This window comes from Salvelinus fontinalis, chromosome 2 (assembly GCF_029448725.1).
Source record: "Salvelinus fontinalis isolate EN_2023a chromosome 2, ASM2944872v1, whole genome shotgun sequence".
Taxonomy (NCBI): Eukaryota; Metazoa; Chordata; class Actinopteri; order Salmoniformes; family Salmonidae; genus Salvelinus; species Salvelinus fontinalis.
Genome location: NC_074666.1, coordinates 26,506,007 through 26,529,032, shown reverse-complemented (window position 1 = coordinate 26,529,032; position 23,026 = coordinate 26,506,007). Strand labels below are relative to the sequence as shown.

At 45.4% G+C, this 23,026-nt stretch overlaps 1 protein-coding gene across 9 annotated transcripts in view; it reads right to left on the bottom strand.

The window, feature by feature from the left end:
- acaca (acetyl-CoA carboxylase alpha) overlaps window positions 1-16,268 on the bottom strand; it is a 60,520-nt gene extending 44,252 nt beyond the window's left edge. For 4 of the 9 annotated variants that reach the window (XM_055869109.1, XM_055869063.1, XM_055869089.1 and 1 more), the window contains exons 1-20: window positions 13,669-13,850; window positions 10,536-10,809; window positions 7,313-7,445; window positions 7,073-7,211; window positions 6,583-6,692; window positions 6,383-6,464; window positions 6,160-6,258; window positions 4,595-4,812; window positions 4,222-4,431; window positions 3,915-4,085; window positions 2,839-3,164; window positions 2,469-2,723; window positions 2,093-2,320; window positions 1,819-1,969; window positions 1,562-1,696; window positions 1,265-1,411; window positions 946-1,134; window positions 698-798; window positions 499-587; window positions 84-208 (exon numbers count right to left, since the gene is read on the bottom strand). In XM_055869109.1, the coding sequence (XP_055725084.1) occupies window positions 84-208; window positions 499-587; window positions 698-798; window positions 946-1,134; window positions 1,265-1,411; window positions 1,562-1,696; window positions 1,819-1,969; window positions 2,093-2,320; window positions 2,469-2,723; window positions 2,839-3,164; window positions 3,915-4,085; window positions 4,222-4,431; window positions 4,595-4,812; window positions 6,160-6,258; window positions 6,383-6,464; window positions 6,583-6,692; window positions 7,073-7,211; window positions 7,313-7,445; window positions 10,536-10,774 (3,147 nt within the window). In that variant the 5' untranslated portion in view covers window positions 10,775-10,809; window positions 13,669-13,850. Of the gene's footprint in view, window positions 1-83; window positions 209-498; window positions 588-697; window positions 799-945; window positions 1,135-1,264; window positions 1,412-1,561; window positions 1,697-1,818; window positions 1,970-2,092; window positions 2,321-2,468; window positions 2,724-2,838; window positions 3,165-3,914; window positions 4,086-4,221; window positions 4,432-4,594; window positions 4,813-6,159; window positions 6,259-6,382; window positions 6,465-6,582; window positions 6,693-7,072; window positions 7,212-7,312; window positions 7,458-10,535; window positions 10,810-12,240; window positions 12,299-13,668; window positions 13,851-15,767 lie in introns of those variants that run through there. The other 5 variants (XM_055869036.1, XM_055869079.1, XM_055869070.1 and 2 more) reach the window with 3 other exon arrangements.
- Between the last annotated feature and the right edge of the window lie 6,758 nt (window positions 16,269-23,026).

Below are 23,026 nucleotides of genomic sequence, written 5' to 3'. Positions count from 1 at the left end.
GAAAACACACACAGTCAACTGTGTCACACAAACACTTAGCAATTAATCATGACCAATGTATTTCTAAAGAGGGAAGGACTTACAATAAGCATGGTGACCAGGAGGTTCTTCTTGGTGACCTGGGCGTGCGAGAAGATGTAGTTTAACACGTTGGCCATGTCGCCCTTGTTCTCCTCACGCAGTGTGAACACACACTTGTCGTAGTGTCCTGGAATCACACACACACACACACACACAGTATACAGGATTCAGAGGAAAATGAAAATCAACCGGAGCCCAAAGTAAGGCGCAAATGAAATGTGTGTTGTGTAACAGTGCCCTCACATGGACAAATAGATCAACTGCAGTCCTGAGAGAAGACCTTTGAATCCTATTTATAAATCAAAGACAAACAGGACTAAAAAAAACAAAGGCTCATCCTTCCCCCTATACCAACCCAGGATACCCATTGCTTAACATAGCCTGCAAATGTTGGCAGTAGAGTGTAATGTTCCTCACCATGCTGGAACTGCACCTCTACTTTGAGATACTGTCTGAGCAGGTCCATCACCACAGCCTTCATGTGACCACGGATGCCACTGCGGTACCTGGACAGAGACAACATGGACATGGTCTGGCACAGAGAGAATCAGTGTGAACACAGTATGTGTATTTATCATCAGCAATTTAAATCCTTGAAGCTGAGGGCAGGACTCACTTCTGCACCAGTTGTACAATGCTCTGAGTGTTCATGAAGAACACCTCTCTCTCCGACTTCCTGTTCAGAGTGGCAGCATGACTGTCCAGGATGTTGGCAATCTGGACCAAAGAACATGCACAATCAGTCTGGTGTATTCCCCATGCACTCTCCATATCAACAACTTCATTAAAACCATAAATAATGTAATAACCAACCTGAATAATACGTGTGTGTGTGTGTGTGTGTGTGTGTGTGTGTGTGTGTACCTGCTGACTGGGGAACTGGCAGAGCACAGAGGTAATGTTGCTGGCGTACTGGGCCATCTCCTTCTTGATGCATTTCTCTACAGCGAGTGGGATCCGGCCTGACACACTGGTCATAATGTCCTGCAGCTCCAACAGCGGCAGGGAGGGGTCCCGAAAAGTCTTCATCAGCCTTTCCACCCATTCCTTTAGCTGGGGAAACACACAATATTACCAATTTAAACAGATTAATGTATGAACACAGAATATTGGCATCTTTTGTTTGTATATCTTTGGGCGTATAATAGTGTGTCTGTATGTACAGTAGTAGTGGACAACTTACCTTTCCACTGAAAAAGGGTTCAGGCAGGCAGAAACCACTCATGATGTGCACCAGGTGGTCCAGGGTGCTGTGGAAGACCCTGTGGAGCTTCTCTCCTCTCAGCGCCACCGCCTGGATGACGGGCAGGGCCCCGTGGTGCAGCTCCGCCTGAGAGACACGCACGTTACAAAATACTTCTAAAGTCTCACATGGAACGTTCTGTATACCTACTCCATATTTCCAGTACAAAATACAAGGAGCATATTTAGTCAAATATTGCTAAATTCCCCAGTGTCAGACACACCCTGCCACACTGACCTGTTGTACCCTGCCAGGATCATCCAACTGCAGCTTGGCGATGACACAGCCCGGCTCCAGCACGGCACCGGCCCTCTTCACATAGTGGATACAGCCGGACTCCAGCGCCGTCAGAGTCATCACCATCTTCATCACCTGAAACAGAGACACAAACACACGGTTTACATGCCTGTTCACTCCACTAATGGAGTGTGTGACCATGGCCAAACCACATCTCACCTATATAACCAAACCTCAACCATATGTCACACACACACCTCTATCTCAGCATAACACTGGCCAGAGAACACGTGCCCTCCGTCCTCCACGGTGTACTGGATGAGTTTCCCTGCTGAGGGCGAGCGAAGCAGCGACGGGTCGTTCTCCTTCTCAAACACACACGTCTTGTTCCCAATGGTGATACGGTACCTGGGAGAAATTTTCTTTCAGTCTATTGCCCAATTCTAAAATCAACCCCAAGCAAACGCCTCAATATTCCTTTTAATAAAATAACGCATTTATTCTTTCTTTCCATCCATCCATCCATCCTACCGGTCCACCTCCTCCTTCATGTAGGTGGTGTAGCTGCTGCCGTCGTAGGAGAGCAACAGGCCACCGTCGCTGAGGCGATGGACGTCCACCTCGGCAGAGGTGCTGTTCATGATGACCACATAGGAGTTGGGGGACTGACGCGTCACCTTCAGACAATACTTAGTACCTTCATAGATCAACTCCACATCCACGGTGTTGAGAAGAGTGTGCGCGGGCATCACCTGACCTCTGTAGAGGGGGAGAGAGGAGGGAGAGATGGGGTGTGTGTGGAGATGTGTAGGGCCACAATCAATAGCAATCCCAAAGTCACCGGAGCACTACTGCTTCTCGCTGGACTAAAGTTGTAACATTCTTCAATGCTTAAAATAGTGTTGACCTTTCTAGAGAGTGCAGGAAGTTGGAGACACTGTTTCTCAGGTTGACATCAGCCACGTGGAGAGCCCCGCTCACTATGCCCAGCATGGTGTCAGGACGCTCCGCCTGCATCTTCTCGGAGATGAGCCTGTCCAGCCAGCCTGTGTCGATGGTGTTGTGCTGGAAGCTCTCAGTCTCCAGCAGCTTGATGAGGTACTCCACTGTGGTCCTGAAGTCTCCTCTGATCGACAGCTCCTTCAGGGCCACCACCATGTTACTACACACACACAGGAGAGGTGTACCATACAGTACATCATTGGGTGTTACTGACAACAAACTTTACATGACTATTTCTAAAGTGTGTGTGCGGACTGGCTCGCGTGTGTACTCACGAGATGGCCTCCTCTCGGTTCTCTCCCCAGGAGAAGCAGTGGCCAAACTGGGAGTCTGCAAACTCATGCAGGCCTCCGGCCGCTGCCACACTGAAGTATCCCCACACATTCTTGTTACTGCGGAAATTCAGTTCCTGCACCGTGCCCGAGCTCGGCTTGAAACCCTCATCCGGGTTCTCACTGGTGATGCGGGCAGCGATGACGTGTCCACGTGGGGAGGGGGCCGTGGACAGACCCTCAAAGTCAATCATAGAGTCTCCCCAGGGCTGGACCCCATACATCATTCTGATGTCCTTAATACGGTGCAGGGGGATCCCCATGGCAATCTGAGGAGGAAGACCATTATAGTCTGTAGAACTAAGACTTTTCTGTCATACTAATTAGACTTTAAAGAAATGAGAAAAGTCCAATGTTTAGAAGTGACATGATCATTATTAACAATTTTATCAAAGGAAAATGTCCCTTTTATTTCCAAAATGGTAGCTAGGGTTTTATTTGGCTGACAAGAGGAACATTGTATCTTGAATGAAACAGATATTTTTCTCTCACTTAGAACACGGTTATGAAGTTTCTCCTTTGTGTAACTCAGAGTCCAAGCGCTGTTGTATCCCATTGTTGTCTGTACCTTCCTGCCTAGTGAGATTAGATCATGTCTATGCTGCAGAGAGGTTGACAGAGAGCAGATCCCTCCACCACAGCACAGACAGACGCTTGCCTTCTTCAGCAACAGCTCTGTCTGTCTACACGCTGCGGAGTAGCTTAGCTTAGCTCGCTCTAACCTAGCCAGTTACCATGGAGACAGATGCCTGGGATAAAACTCACCTTCGAGAACAGTGAGGCGTGCCTAATCAACAGAGATGTACAACAGACTGAACATGAGCAGGGCAGGACACCACACGCGTGTTTATTTTACTATCCATGTAGGGACCAAACAATTGATTCCGATTCACAATCCTAGCTTCCCTAACCCTAAACCTAACACCTTAGCCTAAAATACCCGAATTGTCCTTAATTTACTATCTTTGTGAAGACTTCTGGTACCGACAAGGATAGTAAAACCAAAAAGACACACAGACCTGTAGCTGTGCAGCAGGCAGGTTGACGTCGGCCACCATCTCAGTACAGGGGTGTTCCACCTGCAGACGAGGGTTGAGTTCTAGGAAGTAAAAGCTGCCATCTTGGCTGTAGAGATACTCCACTGTGCCAGCACTGACGTAGCCCACCATCTTAGCCAGCTTCACTGCACACTGAGGAGTGAGGAATAGACACTCAGTCACAACCCGGTAACTTAACCACAGGTCAACAAGTCCCTCTGGTCAGTCTCTCTCAAATGAAACATATTGGCATAACTCTTCCCATCCAATAGCACAAATTGTGCCATACCCTCTCCATGTCCTCAAAGACGTCTGAGGTGGAGATGGTGGCGGGCGCCTCCTCTATGATCTTCTGGTGTCGCCGCTGTACGGAACAGTCCCTGCCGAACAGGGAGATGGCGTTGCCGTACTGGTCAGCCAGGAGCTGGACCTCCAGGTGACGAGCGTGTTTGGCCAGCTGCATCACGAAGATGGGTGAGCCTGGAACCTCGGTCTGGACCTGAGGAGCCAAGGAGAGAAGGCATCATAATCATACTGATTACGTAGTTTAGATAATTATAAATATACTGATCACGTAGTTTAGATAATTATACACATACTGATCATGTATTTCAGCTCATCATAACCTTCTACTGATACTAGAATTAGACTGGACTTCTCACCTGTCTGAAGAGGTTGGGGAAGTCGTCAGCACAGTTGACTTTGCGGATGCCCTTTCCTCCACCTCCCTCGGAGGCCTTCACCATCACGGGGTAGCCTACCACCTCCGCAGCCTTCAGTCCTGCCTCCACATCATGGATGCAGCCCAGCTCATACAGATCAGGGGGAACGTTGATGATCCTCTTCTTCTGATCGCTCTCTGTCCAATCCACTGTGAGTCCTGAGACACACACACACACACACACGGGTTGGGGGGTATCCAGATCTCCATACCATTCCTGTACCATACCAGTGTGTTTGGTATTACCGGCAGCGCACACAAGGGGCTCTATTTCTTTCACCCCTCACAAATGCAAACAAAGTACTAGCGAATTCCCATAGCGGAATGCTAACAAATGCAAGCGAACATAAAGTAATTGCAAGCATAGAAAACCCAGCTCATAAAGTATTACAACTAACTCAACGGGCTACTCGCACTTCATCCTGGAGGGGATTGATCGTCTCTGCTGTAACCAAGAAGCTTGATCTTGCAAGTTAGCCACCTATAGCTAGCAAGTTAGCAAGCCAAATGCATAGCTGGAGCCCTGAGCTGGAAAACATTTATTTGGCATATCTTAGATAGTTAACTTATAGTTAGTTATAAGATATTCAGCTGCCAAATATTAGTAGCTAGTGAATTTCAAGTATAACTTGAACACCTTTCTCACACTGGTTCATCACATCACAAAACTTCTGTGTGCTCTTTGAGACAAACACCATGTGACTGGCTCAATTCGATTTTTGTGAAAACAATTATTCAACAAAAATATATGCACCGTGGGTATTTCAAAATACCCCGGTATACGGTATACCGCCCAAGCCTAACCCACACTATGGGAGCAGTCTGACAACACACTTACTTCTTAAGACGTCAGAAGTATTCATGCACATTTATAAAACCTTCTTAGGCCTCACTCCCTCCTATCTGAGATATCTACTGCAGCCCTCATCCTTCACATACAACATCCGTTCTGCCAGTCACATTCTGTTAAAGGTCCCCAAAGCACACACATCCCTGGGTCGCTTCTCCTTTCAGTTCGCTGCAGCTAGCAACTGGAAGGAACTTCAATAAACACTCAAACTGGACAGTTTTATCTCAATCTCTTCATTCAAAGACTCAATCATGGACACTCTTACTGACAGTTGTGGCTGCTTTGCTTGATGTATTGTTCTCTCTACCTTCTTGCCCTTTGTGCTGTTGTCTGTGCCCAATAATGTTTGTACCATGTTTTATGCTGCTACCATGTTGTGTTGCGTTGATACCATGCTGTGTTGTCATGTGTTGCTGCCTTGCTATGTTGTCTTAGGTCTCTCTTTATGTAGTGTTGTGTCTCTTGTTGTGATGTGTGTTTTGTCCTATATTTATAATGTATTTATTATTATTTTTAAATCACAGGCCCCCGTCCCCGTAGGAGGCCTTTTGGTAGGCAGTCATTGTAAATAAGAATTTGTTCTTAATTCTTAACTGACTTGCCTGGTTAAATAAAAGGTTAAAGAATTATATATATTTTAAAGTGCACGGACATACCTGCTCCGCTCCATGGCAGGGTAGGGATGCCAGCTGTCTGAGCCACGATGGATGAGGCGATCTTGTCCCCTAGAGCCCACATGGCCTGGCTAGGAGGACCTGGAAGTGGGCCGCAGAACACATCTTACAGGCCAACTCAGGCACAGGACAGAAGGGAAAAAAGCAGTATCCATGGCTCTGTGTGTGAAGAAAGAACTAGACTCAGTAGAAAACACAGTCTTACCCATGAAGGCAATGCCATTCTTCATGAGCAGCTCTGGGAGTTTGGGATTCTCTGAGGCGTGGCCCCACCCAGCCCATACAGCCTGGAGACACAAGACAAGCATTACAGACAACAAGTTATAATACAGATTTCAAGAAAGTTCAATCATTATTTAAAAGAAGGTCTACTCTAGTCATAAATAAATGAAAGTCTAGCAGTACCTGCACAGGTATTCGCTTGGCAATGTCCAGAATGAGCTCCACGTTGGCATAGTTGTTGTTATTGGTCCCTCCTGGCACCGGCACATAGTGGTCGGCCATCTTTATGTACTCTGTAGAAGATCGTGGAGTGAAAACCATTTCGCTCTGCACATAAGATAGCGTGTATAACAGTCCAACATTTAATCTGACCTTTCGTCTCTCAATATCACCTCATCTAAACCTCACCATCAGTGTCAAACTATTTACACAAGATAGCACTTTCAGAATGCACTGTCTTTCTACACCATCAGACAGAGCATTTTCTTCTGAACTGGGTCATGCTTGGCTGTTCAGTGCATTGCAGGACAAAACCAACAGACAGCCTGCTCTGGTCCATCCCTGGGAACCTCGAGGGTCTGCTTGTTTATTAAGCAGAGTTAGGAGAGGATGGGTAGAGACTAGAGTCACTCTGCTGCTACTAGTGGTGATGCTACCATAATGTAAAGCACACCTGCATTGGCCTTCAGGTCCTCGGGGGTTACCATGACAACAAAGCGGATGGCGCGCTCGTTGCGGAACATCTCGTAAGCCCAGCGGCGGATGGAGCGCATGCACTTAACCGCCGCGATGCCGTTGTTGGCAATGAGGACCTGAGACAGGAAGAGATGTGAGTGAGGGACTAGTCTCTGAAATACTCTGTCAATAATGTGGTAAAACTAGGCAACAGACGCTAAAGAAGCCCTGGTCTTACCTTCTCGATGACCTTATTGCCTCCGAAGCGGGTGACGAACTCGGCGGGGGAGGCCACAGTGAAATCTCTCTGCAGGTCTATGCGACGGCGGTCTCGTCCCTGCTTGACCAGGTGCAGCCCAGACATGCTTGGTCTGTGTGAACAACTAACATTATTTCCGCATTAAGAGTGTACAGTTGATGAGGTTCACCATTTCCCAGCATAAACATAACACAATCTATCATAAAAATGTACAGTAGCAATCAAAAGTTTGGACACACCTACTCAGTCCAAAGTTTTTCTACATTGCAGAATAACAGTGAAGACATCAAAATTATGAAATTACACATGGAATCATGTAGTAACCAAAGTGTTAAACACATCAAAACATATATTTTATATTTGAGATTCTTCAAAGTAGCCACCCTTTGCCTTGATGACAGCTTTGCACACTCTTGCGTTTCCACTGAGGGAAAAATAAACTAGGCTCCACCCACAGAGAGCCAGTGGGAGGATGAGCAGGCATCCATTCACCCAGGAGGGTGTGGCAGAGGCAGAGCCCCCAGTCTGCGTTTGGCTGGCTGCTGTGGCCTGACACTGCACTGTTGCACTGTTGGATATTGGCGAGATCTGTGCTCTCCTCAGCAGGCATGTTACATTCAGACAGGCAGACAGACAGAGGCTTCTGCATGAAGCCCCCCAGAGAATGGCACTTCCCGTTACAGAGCTAAGCTGAGCTCCCCCTTGCCCTATAGGAGAGAGGGGTGGGGGAGGAGAGTCTCCCCTCCCACTGTCCAGTAATTCAAGTTTCACCATCAACCCTCACATTCCCTCATCACATCCTCCCCTGTCCCCTGAAGCCCAACCAGACATGAGGGCAGCTGTGGAGAGCTGTGAAACTACAACTGATCACTAAAAAAGGTTTAACAACAAAAACATGCCTCCTTCTTTGTCAAACTGGCACATCATAACAGTCTGAAAGCTCAGTCAATACCAAATAGACTGTAGGTAAATACTTTGGCATGATGTTTAGTTAAACTTAACTTGATATCTGATGTACATTTCAATTGTTTTCTTTCTATCCTCCCACCAAACGATTGCCAACAGGCTAATATAGGAGTGTGTACACTGCTATTGTACATCCATGGCTATGGCATGTAGGCGGAGGTGTATGAAAGAGTTAGGCCTAGCTGACAGGTGAACAGCAGTGTGAATATTTACTTCAGGGTATTGGCCAACTACAACACTAAAACCTTACTGCTAGAGTGACTGTAGGCCTGACTCACCAGTCTCTATTAGGGCTGGAACAATTACCGTATAACTGTAACCGATGATTATGGATGAAAACCAGCATTAAAATAAAATAACCATGATACCATTTCCATATTCTAAAAAAGCTGACTGAAGACTGGACAGCCGGGCAATTGTGCGGTTGAGTCCATTTCTGCTTTTACATGGACTCTAAAAAAAGGGTTCCCCAACTGGTGGCCTGCTGGCCAAATTCAGTGATTTTACACGGGAAACTTGAGCGTAAAAAGAAACCAGCAGCGTTGCAGTTCTTGACACAAACCGGTGCGCCTGACACCTACTACCATACCCTGTTCAAAGGCACTTAAAATCTGTCTTGCCCATTCACCCTCTGAATGGCACACACACAATCCATGCCTCGATTGTCTCAAGGCTTAAAAATCCTTCTTTAACCTGTCTTCTCCCCTTCATCAACACTGATTGAAGTGGATTTAACAAGTGACATCAATAAGGGATCATAGCTTTCACCTGGATTCACCCGGTCAGTCTGTCACAGAAAGAGCATGTTCTAATGTTTTGTACACTCAGTGTATGTGACCGTACACAAACATAAGCAAGGTTTGAAATGAATATGTTCCAGTCAAATATAATATTTCATCACATTGTAGAGCAGGGATCATCAACTAGATTCAGCCATGGGCCGATTTGTTTTCTTTAGTGGATTGTCAGGGGGGCCAGAACATCGTTGCAAATAACTTGTATACTGCAAATTGACCGCAAAAAGCCTAAATAAATACATTAATATATATTTGGACTTCTTACGGTCAATTTGCAGTATACAAATTATTTGCAACGATGTTCCTGCCCCCTGACAATCCATTCAAGAGAAGAGAAGAAAAAGTCCACCCACGGCTGAATCTAGTTGATGATCCCTGTTCTACAACGTGATGAAAATGTGTTGCTCCTTATTGAAACAAGCAAGGTGTTGTAGTTAACACGGTTTTGGTTGCCTAGGCAACACACCCCTCCCTGCAGCAGGAGCACATGCAGTCAGGCACAGATGATGAGAAAATGTATAATATAATGTATATATCATTTTATTTATTCAAACAGTTATAACGGTGACCACGATCATTTGGCTGACCAATAACTGTCATCCAAAATTCCATGACTGTCACAGCTTTAGTCTCTATTACAATGCTTCAATCACCAACAACAACCCAGACCTGAGGCAGGCATATACTCTAGCTTAACCTCACTAGACCAAATAACTTACACACAAAAAAAAGAGTTTGCAACAAGAAAAACAGTGAGAAACAAATCTGAACACCATTCTAAATTACCACCCAAAGCCTACTATGTGTACAAATGTAGCCATATTCTTCCTGCCAGCACCATATCTGCCACTTAATCATACAAATCAAGTCTGATGTATGCCACACTCATTCACAATGAGTGTGGCTGTAGTCCCAGTAGCTGTAAAAAGAGCCACTGAATACAAAGGAGAGCTGGTGAAACCAGGCTCCAGGGAGAGCTCTGGGCTGAGGCTGTTGGCAGAAGGACAGCAGCATCAGGGAGGCCAGTCCTCCCAGAACACACAGCTCCTCTATAGCAGATAGGCAGGGTGTGAAGCTGGCCTGGCCACGCCACGTTTTTAAACACACACACAGCAGAGAAGAGGGAGCCAGCCAGGGGGTTAGCACTGAACTGAACCCAGTGTTCTCCTCCTGCTGCCATTTCAGAATACTCCCCTCCAGACTCATCTGATGGAGACAGGTCTGTATTGGAGGTTTCTTCATCCCATATGACTGGGGACAGATTGTTGCTGCAATCAAAACTAGTGCAGTACCATCTTGTATAATCTATTGAGATAACGGTAACCTCCGTAAAGATCATGCTATGATTAAACACCTGTGTGGTTGCCATGCCTGGATACACAATACAAACCAAACAGAGAGACTCAGGTAACACAAGAAAGAAAAGCCCGGGTTCTGACCTCATGTGGGGTCCGTCAATGTTGTCAAAGCCCATCTCGTAGCTGCTGTTCTCTGAACTGAGGCTAGAGGTGGGGGATATGGAGCGCTCCTTCTCCTCCAGGCCCAGCGTTAGGTCTGGCTTCCCCAAAAACTCATCTTCAGAGTTCTCCTCTGACACAGAGCCGATGATAAAATTGGAGTGCAGCACGGCCAGGTTCGGGGCAGCGGCCTTATTGGCAGGCGTGTCCTGCTGTGCCATGACTGGACTGTCACCACCCTGGCAGGCTGTGAACACTGGAGGAAGAGGAGGGGATTCAAAACCACATGTATTTATAAAGCAGGAGATAGGACTGAGTCCTCAAGTAAGTGAGGTCACAGCATGATGACAGGATCATCCTGGCATGGGCTGCTGTTAGTCAGATTTCATCAGTGAGTTGAGTTGCACAACAATTATGCTGACGCTGCATTCATATTGCAAAAGAAGGGTACAGATTGCAATACCTCCCAATCCTTCTTAAATAAAGTGCTTACTGTAATATATCTCATAGCTACAACAAACTCAAATCCAAAACCACGTAGTCAACTACTGCTAGTTGACTGGTTTGAGAGGCATGGTCTGCCTTGATATTAGTCTTTGAGGGGGTATAATTTCTGGAAACTGCAACTGCGCATGAGCAGAGCCACCAGAAGACAGCCACACCTTATCAGCAGCAGTTTTAGCTACTGGACCTGAAAAACAAGCCCAGCATCACAGACATAATTTAAGTGAAGGTGAGTGAACAGCACTGATCATAGACATAGCTACCCAGCATGATAATACATTATGTTTTACAACAGGGCTCTAACAGCCTGGTATCATAGACAAGACATAACATAGTAAATGTAAATCAGGGACACTCAAATTAGTATGATATCTTACGTTTGATATGGTTACATAAGAAAGAAGTTTACTTAAGGCAAAAACTAAAGTAGGGCGATTGTTCGGGGTGGATAGGAAGTCTCATCACAGACAACTTCAGTGTTTTCGCTTGATTCCATCCTAAATACACAGTGAAATTATTGAACACTTTATTGCAGTGTTGTTGCGATACTCTGAAGTATCGTGGCAAGGAAATAAAACATGAAGCAGATTTTACTTTCTTGAGGAAAACAGTTGTTAGAAACAAACAGTATGTCACTTACAGTCACATTTGTTTATTTTGCAAGCTATAGCACCAACAACTTTACATAAAGTAGGTTTTTAATAGGCCTTGATTTTTCACCAACAGAAAAATTGGTCTCTAAAATAAACAGAAGAGATGCTCAATTAAGTTTTGGGTACATACATGTTAAGAGAAAAGATTGAACATCAGTTAAATTATTGAAAGAATTTCAACAAGTGAACTGCAGTATGTCATTTATTCAAAAAAAGTAATTGTTTAACAACTGACCCACAGATTCCTTCTTAAATAATTTTAAGAGTCTGCTGACTTCTACAGGCTTCAAACTTCCTTTTAAGAGGAATTCTCAGCTATCTGCAATACAGGTATGAATGAAGAATGAAGCAGGTGTTAATCATGGGCCTTCCTTCACTGAAAACAGCAGTCCATTGTCAACACTTTGATTAAATCAGTAGACCTATATCAATATCTCTGAAAATACCATAAGTGTCATTAGCTTTTAAAACAATTCAATCTATTTTATCATATTTTGGGCCAGAGTGAGGCTATTGCTCCACTAACCTACCTTGTGTTACTGCAGTGAGGAGGACTCATCATCTTCATCTAATGTTTTCATAATTTATCTGCAGATAAATCACCAAAAAGGCTACAAATTAGAGAGTCAAATGAATGGCTCTTACCAATGCGATTTGGTAGGCTACTGACGAGTCACTCACTTTAACGTCTGTCTGGAAAGTCCTGATGGACTTCATATCAAAAATACAAACAAGATCTTTCGTTTACTTGTCCTGTTACGATACCATAGACATAACTACGTTCTATTATTTATGAATGGCAAGGATATGTGAGACTGTATTTAATCAGTTCGAACCCATTTATAACTATAACTTATATACTAGTAAAGTTTGCCGTTCGTAAATCAAATCACACTAAGCCTACGCACCAGCATTTCGTGGCTGCATATGAAACACGCAAAAGAAAATAAATGAATGTGCCAAAAAACAATAGGCTAAGTGGATTTGGACTCATTGTTACTACATTATACGGGACTCACAGACGTTGAAAGAACATCATGCCCTCTCCATCCATGTAAAGAAATGTGACTGCAACCACAGCGTACACAACACACACACAGGTAGTGAGGCGTGACAGACAGCAGACTGTCAAACCAGTAGTGTTTCCATGTCATCGCTCACTTTGTGACTGACAAGCGCTTGTCCTATCAATAGACCGCTAGAAGAGGCATATCGTTCATTCTAACGAGAGTGCGCTCAGCTGACGACTTGACTTGCGAATTGAAAAGTAGCCTAGTTAATGCCTATCATTCATTCAAGCGGGAGAGGGCTTGGCTGACTTGTAAAAAAGTAGCATAGTTAATTTAAGTGGACAAAGTACACGGCTAAAAAGTATCCAGAACTAGTAGAAACCTCTGCCCAACCCTAACCCTTTAACCTTAACTACTAGCCTAATAAACATTAGCCAAAACGAATTGACATTTGGAGCATAGCTCACAAACTGACATTTGCAGCATAGCATACAAATTGGATGATTACCCACATATTAATACATACCATACGAACTAAACGAAACAGCAAACTAAATGGAGTATTCCGGATTTATTTTACTATGTTACGTCTACCCCCGAGTCCGTGTTGACTCTAATGATGGGAAATAAATGTCTCCCCCGCACTGGCCCAAAACTGGTGAATCAAATCAGGCTAGTAACTACTAATTCTGTGTCGCGTTATGGTTTAACTACCATAATCAAATTCATCAAAACGCAATCGTCTCAATACAAATCTGGTGGATGTGAATGCGTATCATATAAGAAAGTGTTGGTTACTGACATTTGCACCAAGCTAGCTAGTCAGACCGGCATCTTGCTAGCTAGCACAATGGCATGCAAGGTGTAGCTATATACAGGCAGCTAGCTAGTTAGCGTTATACTGTACACAGGCAGTCAGTGTACTCGTAATGAGCTTAAGATACTCACCGTGTGAAATAAACCGACAAGCAATCCTGGATATTTTATCCCAAAGGATGGGTGATTATTTATTCACTCTGGTTCAGACATGCATTTCCAAACAAAAATCACACTATGATGACCTAACGCAATTACAAGATACGTTTTTGACAGCAACGAATAGTGTGATACGAAGATGGGTTACTTCTGGCCTCACGCTGCAGCGGAGGACCAATCGGATTGCGCGACGATTTCAGGAGGAGGGCAGAAAGAGCCATAACTGGAACTGACTGGGAGGAGGTGTGCCCAATGAGAAAACCTTTGTACTGTCCCACGTGTTTGGTCCAGTATGGCCTGGGGTGGTATACTACATAGTAGAATCAATGGGTCAAAAGTACCCAATTTTCATACTTGAGTAAAAGTATAGATACCTTAATACAGTGGTTCCTAAACTTTTTATAGTCCCGTACCCCTTCAAACATTCAACCTCCAGCTGCACCAGGGTCAGTGCATTCTCAAATGTTGTTTTTTGCCATCATTGTAAGCCTGCAACACACACACTATATGATACATTTATTAAAAATAAGAATGAGTGTGAGTTTGTCACAATCCGGCTCATGGGAAGTGACAAAGAGCTCTTATATGACCAGGGCACAAATAATATAATAATAATAATCAATAATTTTGCTCTTTATTTAGCCATCTTACATATAAAACCTTATTGTTCATCAAAAATTGTGAATAACTCACCACATGTTAATGAGAAGGGTGTGCTTGAAAGGATGCACATAACTCTGCAATGTTGGATTGTATTAGAGAGAGTCTCAGTCTTAAATCATTTTCCACACAGTCTGTGCCTGTATTTAGTTTGCATGCTAGTGAGGGCCGAGTTCACATAGGTATGAGGTTGCAAAGGGCATCAGTGTCTTAACAGCGCGATTTGCCAAGGCAAGAAACTCTGAGTGCAGCCCTATCTAGAAATCTGGCAGTGGCTTCTGATTAAATTACATTTTCACAGAACCGCTTGTTGCAATTTCGATGAGGCTCTCTTGTTCAGATATTGGTAAATGGACTGGAGGCAGGGCATGAATAACGAATCCAGTTGTTTGTGTCGTCCATTTCGGGAAAGTACCTGCGTAATTGCGCACCCAGCGCACCCAGCTCACTCAGGTGCTTCACAGGATCACATTTGACATTGTCTGTAAGCTTGAGTTCATTTGCACACAAAAAAAATCATACAATTATGGAAAGACCTGTGTGTTGTCCTTGTTAATGCAGACAGAAAAGAGCTCCAACTTCTTAGTCATAGTCTCAATTTTGTCCCACACATTGAATATAGTTGCAGATAAAAAAAATGTTTTTATATATATATATTTTTTTAAATGTGAATCACATTTTTATTTGGTGTACCCACGACAGCAGGGGTACACCAAATAAAATGGGAATAATATCCTAACTAGAAAGTTACTCAAGTAAAAGTGAAAGTCAGCCAGTAAAATACTACTTGAGTAAAAGTCTAAAAGTATTTGGTTTTAAATATAATTAAGTATCAAAAGTAAATGTAATTGCTAAAATATACCTAAGTATCAAAAGTAAATGTAATTGCTAAAATATACTTAAGTATCAAAAGTAAAAGTGTAAATCATTCAACTTTCCTTAAGCACATTTTCTTGTTTTGAAAATGTATGGATAGCCAGGGGCACACTCCAACACAAGACATTATTTAAGAAGGATGCATTTGTGTTTAGTGAGTCCCCCAGGCCAGAGGCAGTAGGGATGACCACATGTCTTCTTGATAAGTGCTTGAATTCGTCCGGCTAAGCATTCAAAATGTAACGAGTACTTTTGATTGTCAAGGAGAATGTATGGAGTAAAAAGTATAATATTTTCATTTGGAATGTAGTGAAGTAAAAGTAAAAGTTGTCAAAAGTATAAATAGTAAAGTAAAAGTACAGATACCCCAAAAAACTACTTAAGTAGTACTTTAAAGTATTTTCACTTAAGTACTTTACACCACTGGAAATTACTGTTTATTTTTTTGGTTCATTAAGAAATCTAAACAGATACAGTTTTTGATTGTTGAGTAAATTAGACAATCCCATTAGTAAATTAGACCATCCCCTGCTTACCTCCTCCTGAGAGATACTCTGGGGATCCTGGTACCTGCCGGGGTTCTTTCTCAATGCTCCCTTATTTTTGAGCTACAGCCATCTTTGTTTCCTTTGGACTGATCTAAAATAGCATATATTATTACGCTAATGTCGGCAAGGGCGCTCTCCTGGGCGACGGCAGTTTGTGAGCAACAATCCGCTGTTTGTCGTCATCTGGAGGACTTTATGGCAGAGGTGAGGAAGGTTTTTGATTCTCCGGTATCCGGCAGAGAGGCGGCCCATAAACTGCTGGATTTACGTCAAAATTCTCGTCGTGTGGCAGACTACGCTGTTGACTTTCGCACGCTGGACGCCGAGAGTGCCTGGAATCCGGAGTCCCTTTTTGATACCTTCCTTCACAGACTATCTGAGGAGAAAAAGTATGAGCTAGCCACTCGGGAATTGCCGGTGGACCTCGATTCCCTCATCGCCCTCACCATTAAAATTGATGGGCGGCTAAGGGAACGCAGAAGTGAGAGGTCTAGCCTGGGTCACACTCGTTCATCCGCAGTGGCTCGCTCACCTTCGAAGGAATCCGGAAGTCCCCGAAGGCTATTTTTCAGAGAGGATCCGAAGCCACCCGAGCTCCCTCAGAATCATCAGCGACGGGTGAGTCATGTACTCTGGAACCTATGCAACTGGGCAGAGATAGATTATCGCCGAAAGAATGTTCACATAGGCTGAGTTCCAACAGCTGTCTGTACTGTGGGGCTGCAGGACATTATATAGCCACCTGCGCAGTTAAGAGACCTATCTCTATAGTAGGCACAAGTACTCTGGTGAGCCAGACTGGGAGTTTTCTTAATTCCATTAATAACCGCACTTCCTCCTTTGTTATACTGCTATGGGGAGACCAGTCTAAATCTCTAAGGGTGCTCACTGACTCTGGGGCAGATGAGTTTTATGGATGCTACTCTAGTTTCTGAATGAGCTATTCCCACTCAATTTCTCTCTGTTCCCATGGACGCTAGAGCACTGGATGGATGATCTATTGGTAGAGTTACCCACAGCACTGTTCCTGTTAATCTACGGGTTTCAGGAAATCAGTGAGGCAATACAACTGCTTCTCATTGAGTCTCCCCATGTTCCAGTTGTTTTGGGATTTTCTTGGTTTAAGAAACACAACCCCGTTATTGATTGGACCACAAGTTCAGTCCTGGGTTGGAGTCCGTTTTGCCATTCCCATTGCCTCAAAGCAGCGCAGTCGTCCCCGAGACAGCCTCCTCAGGGCTTAAGTTAAGTCTCGGATTTCTATACCGTCCCCACACAGTACCACGACCTCCTGGAGGTTTTCAGCAAGGCACGGGCTGCTTCTCTTCCCCCGCATCGTCCTTCTGATTGTGCCATTGATCTCCTCCCAGACACCACACCACCTTGTGGTAGGTTATATTCTCTATCTGGGCCGGAGACCAAGGCCACGGAGGAGTAGATAGAGGAGTCTCTGGCTACTGGGGCTGTCTGTCCATCTGCTTCTCCTGCCAGCGCAGGGTTTTTCTTTGTGGAGAAGGACAATACCCTGCGTCTGTGCATTGACTGCCGGGGTCTTAATGATTACGATTGCAATTAAGAATCGTTAACCCCTACCACTCCTATCCTCGGCTTTTGAACCTCTCCAGGGGGCCACCATTTTTCCCAAGTTGGACCTTCGGAATGCCTACCACCTGGTTCGGATACGCGAAGGAGACGAGTGGAAGACAGCGTTCAACACAGCCAGCGGACATTATAAGCACCAGGTCAAGCCGTTTGGACTCACCAACGCTGTCTTCCAGGCCCTGGTAAACGATGTGCTCCGGGACATGCTAAACCAGTTTTTGTTCGTTCACCTTGACGACATCCTGTTTTTTTCCCGGTCCGCCCAAGAACATGGTCTGCATGTCAGACATGTCCTTCAATGCCTCTGGAGAACCAATTGTCCGTAAAAGCCGACAAGTGTGAGTTTCAACACTCTACCATCTCCTTTCTGGGATATGTCATTGCTGAGGGAAATGTCCAGATGGATCCTGGAATGGTGAAAGCAGTGGTGGATTGGCCTCAACCCACGTTCAGGGTGCAGTTGCAACGTTTCCAAGGTTTTGCTAACTTCTACCTCTGTTTCATTCGTGGTTACAGCTAGAGGTCGACCGATTATGATTTTTCAACGCCGATACCGATTATTGGAGGACCAAAAAAAGCAGATACCGATTAATCAGACGTTTTTTTATTTTTTATTTGTACTAATGACAATTACAACAATACTGAATGAACACTTATTTTAACTTAATATAATACATCAATAAAATCAATTTAGCCTCAAATAAATAATGAAACATGTTAAATTTGGTTTAAATAATGTGAAAACAATGTTGGGGAAGAAAGTAAAAGTGCAATATGTGCCATGTAAGAAAACTAACGTTTAAGTTCCTGGCTCAGAACATGAGAACCTATGAAAGCTGGTGGTTCCTTTTAACATGAGTCTTCAATATTCCCAGGTAAGAAGTTTTAGGTTGTAGTTATTATAGGAATTACAAGGCTATTTCTCTCTATACGATTTGTATTGCATATACCTTTGACTATTGGATGTTCTTATAGGCACTAGTATTGCCAGTGTAACAGTATAGCTTCCGTCCCTCTCCTCACTCCTACCTGGGCTCGAACCAGGAACACATCGACAACAGCCACCCTCGAAGCAGAGTTACCCATGCAGAGCAAGGGGAACAACTACTCCAAGTCTCAGAGCGAGTGACGTTTGAAATGCTATTAGCGCGCACCCCGCTAACTAGCTAGCCATTTCACATCGGTTACACCAGCCTAATCTCGGGATATGGTAGGCTTGAAGTCATAAACAGCGCAATGCTTGAAGCACAGCGACGAGCTGCTGGCAAAACGCACGAAAGTGCTGTTTGAATGATTGCTTACGAGCCTGCTGCTGCCTACCATCGCTCAGTCAGACTGCTCTATCAAATCATAGACTTAATTATAACATTACATTTACATTTACATTTAAGTCATTTAGCAGACGCTCTTATCCAGAGCGACTTACAAATTGGTGCATTCACCTTATGATATCCAGTGGAACAACCACTTTACAATAGTGCATCTAACTCTTTTAAGGGGGGGGGGGGGGGGGGTTAGAAGGATTACTTTATCCTATCCTAGGTATTCCTTAAAGAGGTGGGGTTTCAGGTGTCTCCGGAAGGTGGTGATTGACTCCGCTGACCTGGCGTCGTGAGGGAGTTTGTTCCACCATTGGGGTGCCAGAGCAGCGAACAGTTTTGACTGGGCTGAGCGGGAACTGTACTTCCTCAGAGGTAGGGAGGCGAGCAGGCCAGAGGTGGATGACCGCAGTGCCCTTGTTTGGGTGTAGGGCCTGATCAGAGCCTGAAGGTACGGAGGTGCCGTTCCCCTCACAGCTCCGTAGGCAAGCACCATGGTCTTGTAACGGATGCGAGCTTCAACTGGAAGCCAGTGGAGAGAGCGGAGGAGCGGGGTGACGTGAGAGAACTTGGGAAAGTTGAACACCAGACGGGCTGCGGCGTTCTGGATGAGTTGTAGGGGTTTAATGGCACAGGCAGGGAGCCCAGCCAACAGCGAGTTGCAGTAATCCAGACGGGAGATGACAAGTGCCTGGATTAGGACCTGCGCCGCTTCCTGCGTGAGGCAGGGTCGTACTCTGCGAATGTTGTAGAGCATGAACCTACAGGAACGGGTCACCGCCTTGATGTTAGTTGAGAACGACAGGGTGTTGTCCAGGATCACGCCAAGGTTCTTAGCACTCTGGGAGGAGGACACAATGGAGTTGTCAACCGTGATGGCGAGATCATGGAACGGGCAGTCCTTCCCCGGGAGGAAGAGCAGCTCCGTCTTGCCGAGGTTCAGCTTGAGGTGGTGATCCGTCATCCACACTGATATGTCTGCCAGACATGCAGAGATGCGATTCACCACCTGGTTATCAGAGGGGGGAAAGGAGAAGATTAATTGTGTGTCGTCTGCATAGCAATGATAGGAGAGACCATGTGAGGATATGACAGAGCCAAGTGACTTGGTGTATAGCGAGAATAGGAGAGGGCCTAGAACAGAGCCCTGGGGGACACCAGTGGTGAGAGCACGTGGTGCGGAGACAGATTCTCGCCACGCCACCTGGTAGGAGCGACCTGTCAGGTAGGACGCAATCCAAGCGTGGGCCGCGCCGGAGATGCCCAGCTCGGAGAGGGTGGAGAGGAGGATCTGATGGTTCACAGTATCAAAGGCAGCCGATAGGTCTAGAAGGATGAGAGCAGAGGAGAGAGAGTTAGCTTTAGCAGTGCGGAGCGCCCCCGTGACACAGAGAAGAGCAGTCTCAGTTGAATGACTAGTCTTGAAACCTGACTGATTTGGATCAAGAAGGTCATTCTGAGAGAGATAGCAGGAGAGCTGGCCAAGGACGGCACGTTCAAGAGTTTGAGAGAAAAGAAAGAAGGGATACTGGTCTGTAGTTGTTGACATCGGAGGGATCGAGTGTAGGTTTTTTCAGAAGGGGTGCAACTCTCGCTCTCTTGAAGACGGAAGGGACGTAGCCAGCGGTCAAGGATGAGTTGATGAGCGAGGTGAGGTAAGGGAGAAGGTCTCCGGAAATGGTCTGGAGAAGAGAGGAGGGGATAGGGTCAAGCGGGCAGGTTGTTGGGCGGCCGGCCGTCACAAGACGCGAGATTTCATCTGGAGAGAGAGGGGAGAAAGAGGTCAAAGCACAGGGTAGGGCAGTGTGAGCAGAACCAGCGGTGTCGTTTGACTTAGCAAACGAGGATCGGATGTCGTCGACCTTCTTTTCAAAATGGTTGACGAAGTCATCAGCAGAGAGGGAGGAGGGGGGAGGAGGGGGAGGAGGATTCAGGAGGGAGGAGAAGGTGGCAAAGAGCTTCCTAGGGTTAGAGGCAGATGCTTGGAATTTAGAGTGGTAGAAATTGGCTTTAGCAGCAGAGACAGAAGAGGAGAATGTAGAGAGGAGGGAGTGAAAGGATGCCAGGTCCGCAGGGAGGCGAGTTTTCCTCCATTTCCGCTCGGCTGCCCGGAGCCCTGTTCTGTGAGCTCGCAATGAGTCGTCGAGCCACGGAGCAGGAGGGGAGGACCGAGCCGGCCTGGAGGATAGGGGACATAGAGAGTCAAAGGATGCAGAAAGGGAGGAGAGGAGGGTTGAGGAGGCAGAATCAGGAGATAGGTTGGAGAAGGTTTGAGCAGAGGGAAGAGATGATAGGATGGAAGAGGAGAGAGTAGCGGGGGAGAGAGAGCGAAGGTTGGGACGGCGCGATACCATCCGAGTAGGGGCAGTGTGGGAAGTGTTGGATGAGAGCGAGAGGGAAAAGGATACAAGGTAGTGGTCAGAGACTTGGAGGGGAGTTGCAATGAGATTAGTGGAAGAACAGCATCTAGAAAAGATGAGGTCAAGCGTACTGCCTGCCTTGTGAGTAGGGGGGGAAGGTGAGAGGGTGAGGTCAAAAGAGGAGAGGAGTGGAAAGAAGGAGGCAGAGAGGAATGAGTCAAAGGTAGACGTGGGGAGGTTAAAGTCACCCAGAACTGTGAGAGGTGAGCCATCCTCAGGAAAGGAACTTATCAGGGCGTCAAGCTCATTGATGAACTCTCCAAGGGAACCTGGAGGGCGATAAATGATAAGGATGTTAAGCTTGAAAGGGCTGGTAACTGTGACAGCATGGAATTCGAAGGAGGCGATAGACAGATGGGTCAGGGGAGAAAGAGAGAATGTCCACTTGGGAGAGATGAGGATCCCAGTGCCACCACCCCGCTGACCAGAAGCTCTCGGGGTGTGTGAGAACACGTGGGCAGACGAGGAGAGAGCAGTAGGAGTAGCAGTGTTATCAGTGGTAATCCATGTTTCCGTCAGTGCCAAGAAGTCGAGGGACTGGAGGGAAGCATAGGCTGAGATGAACTCTGCCTTGTTGGCCGCAGATCGGCAGTTCCAGAGGCTGCCTGAGACCTGGAACTCCACGTGGGTCGTGCGCGCTGGGACCACCAGGTTAGAGTAGCAGCGGCCACGCGGTGTGAAGCGTTTGTATGGTCTGTGCAGAGAGGAGAGAACAGGGATAGACAGACACATAGTTGACAGGCTACAGAAGAGGCTACGCTAATGCAAAGGAGATTGGAATGACAAGTGGACTACACGTCTCGAATGTTCAGAAAGTTAAGCTTACGTTGCAAAAAATCTTATTGACTAAAATTATATAGTACTGCTGGCTGGTGAAATAGGCTAGCTAGCAGTGGCTGCGTTGTTGACTTTGTTTGAAAGTGTAGCTGGCTAGGTAACCTCTAACTGGCTAGGTAACCTCGACAATTACTCTAGACTACACAATTATCTTGGATACAAAGACGGCTATGTAGCCAGCTAAGATCAAACAAATCAAACTGTTGTACTGTAATGAAATGAAATGTAATACTACCTGTAATACTACCTGTGGAGCAAAGCGGAATGCAACTACTCGCTCCAAACCAAACCGGGAGTGCGTATCGTAGAGGGAGAGGCAATAGAAGTGTTGTTTCTTGTATTATTGTCTTTTGTGTCTTTAGAGGACTGCTTCACCTTAATGTCCCCTTTCCCTTTTCTTCTGTCCTTATTTTGTCCCACTTTGTCCCTTCTTTGTCCCTTCTTCTCTTCTGCCAACTAGACACTCCTTGTTAGCTAGCTAGCTTCTTTCAGGAATGTCCCTAGCAACTGCCTAGCAACAGGTAAACAACTTAGCTAGCTAAGAAAACGGTATAATTTTATGAAAAATTGTTACTTTTTCAAAAGCCTTTCTTCTTTGTTTGCTGCTTGTTTGGTCTCCTATTCAGTTTGCAGTTTTCTTTTGATTTTTTTTCGATGTACTTTACTCTAAAAAAACATTTAAATTTCAATATTTGTAGGAGCTCATCTTTTCAGCTGCTGCTGCTTAATTTGGAACTCCGGAACATAATGACACAAAGAAATACGAGCCTTAGGTAATTAATATGGTCGAATCCGGAAACTATCATCTCGAAAACAAAACGTTTATTCTTTCAGTGAAATACCGAACCGTTACGTATTTTATCTAACGGGTGGAATCCATAAGTCTAAATATTCCTGTTACATTGCACAACCTTCAATGTTATGTAATAATTACGTAAAATTCTGGCAAATTAGTTTGCAACGAGCCAGGCGGCCCAAACTGCTGCATATACCCTGACTCTGTTGTAAGAGAAGTGACATAATTTTCCTAGTTAAAATAAATTCATGTTAGCAGGCAATATTAACTAAA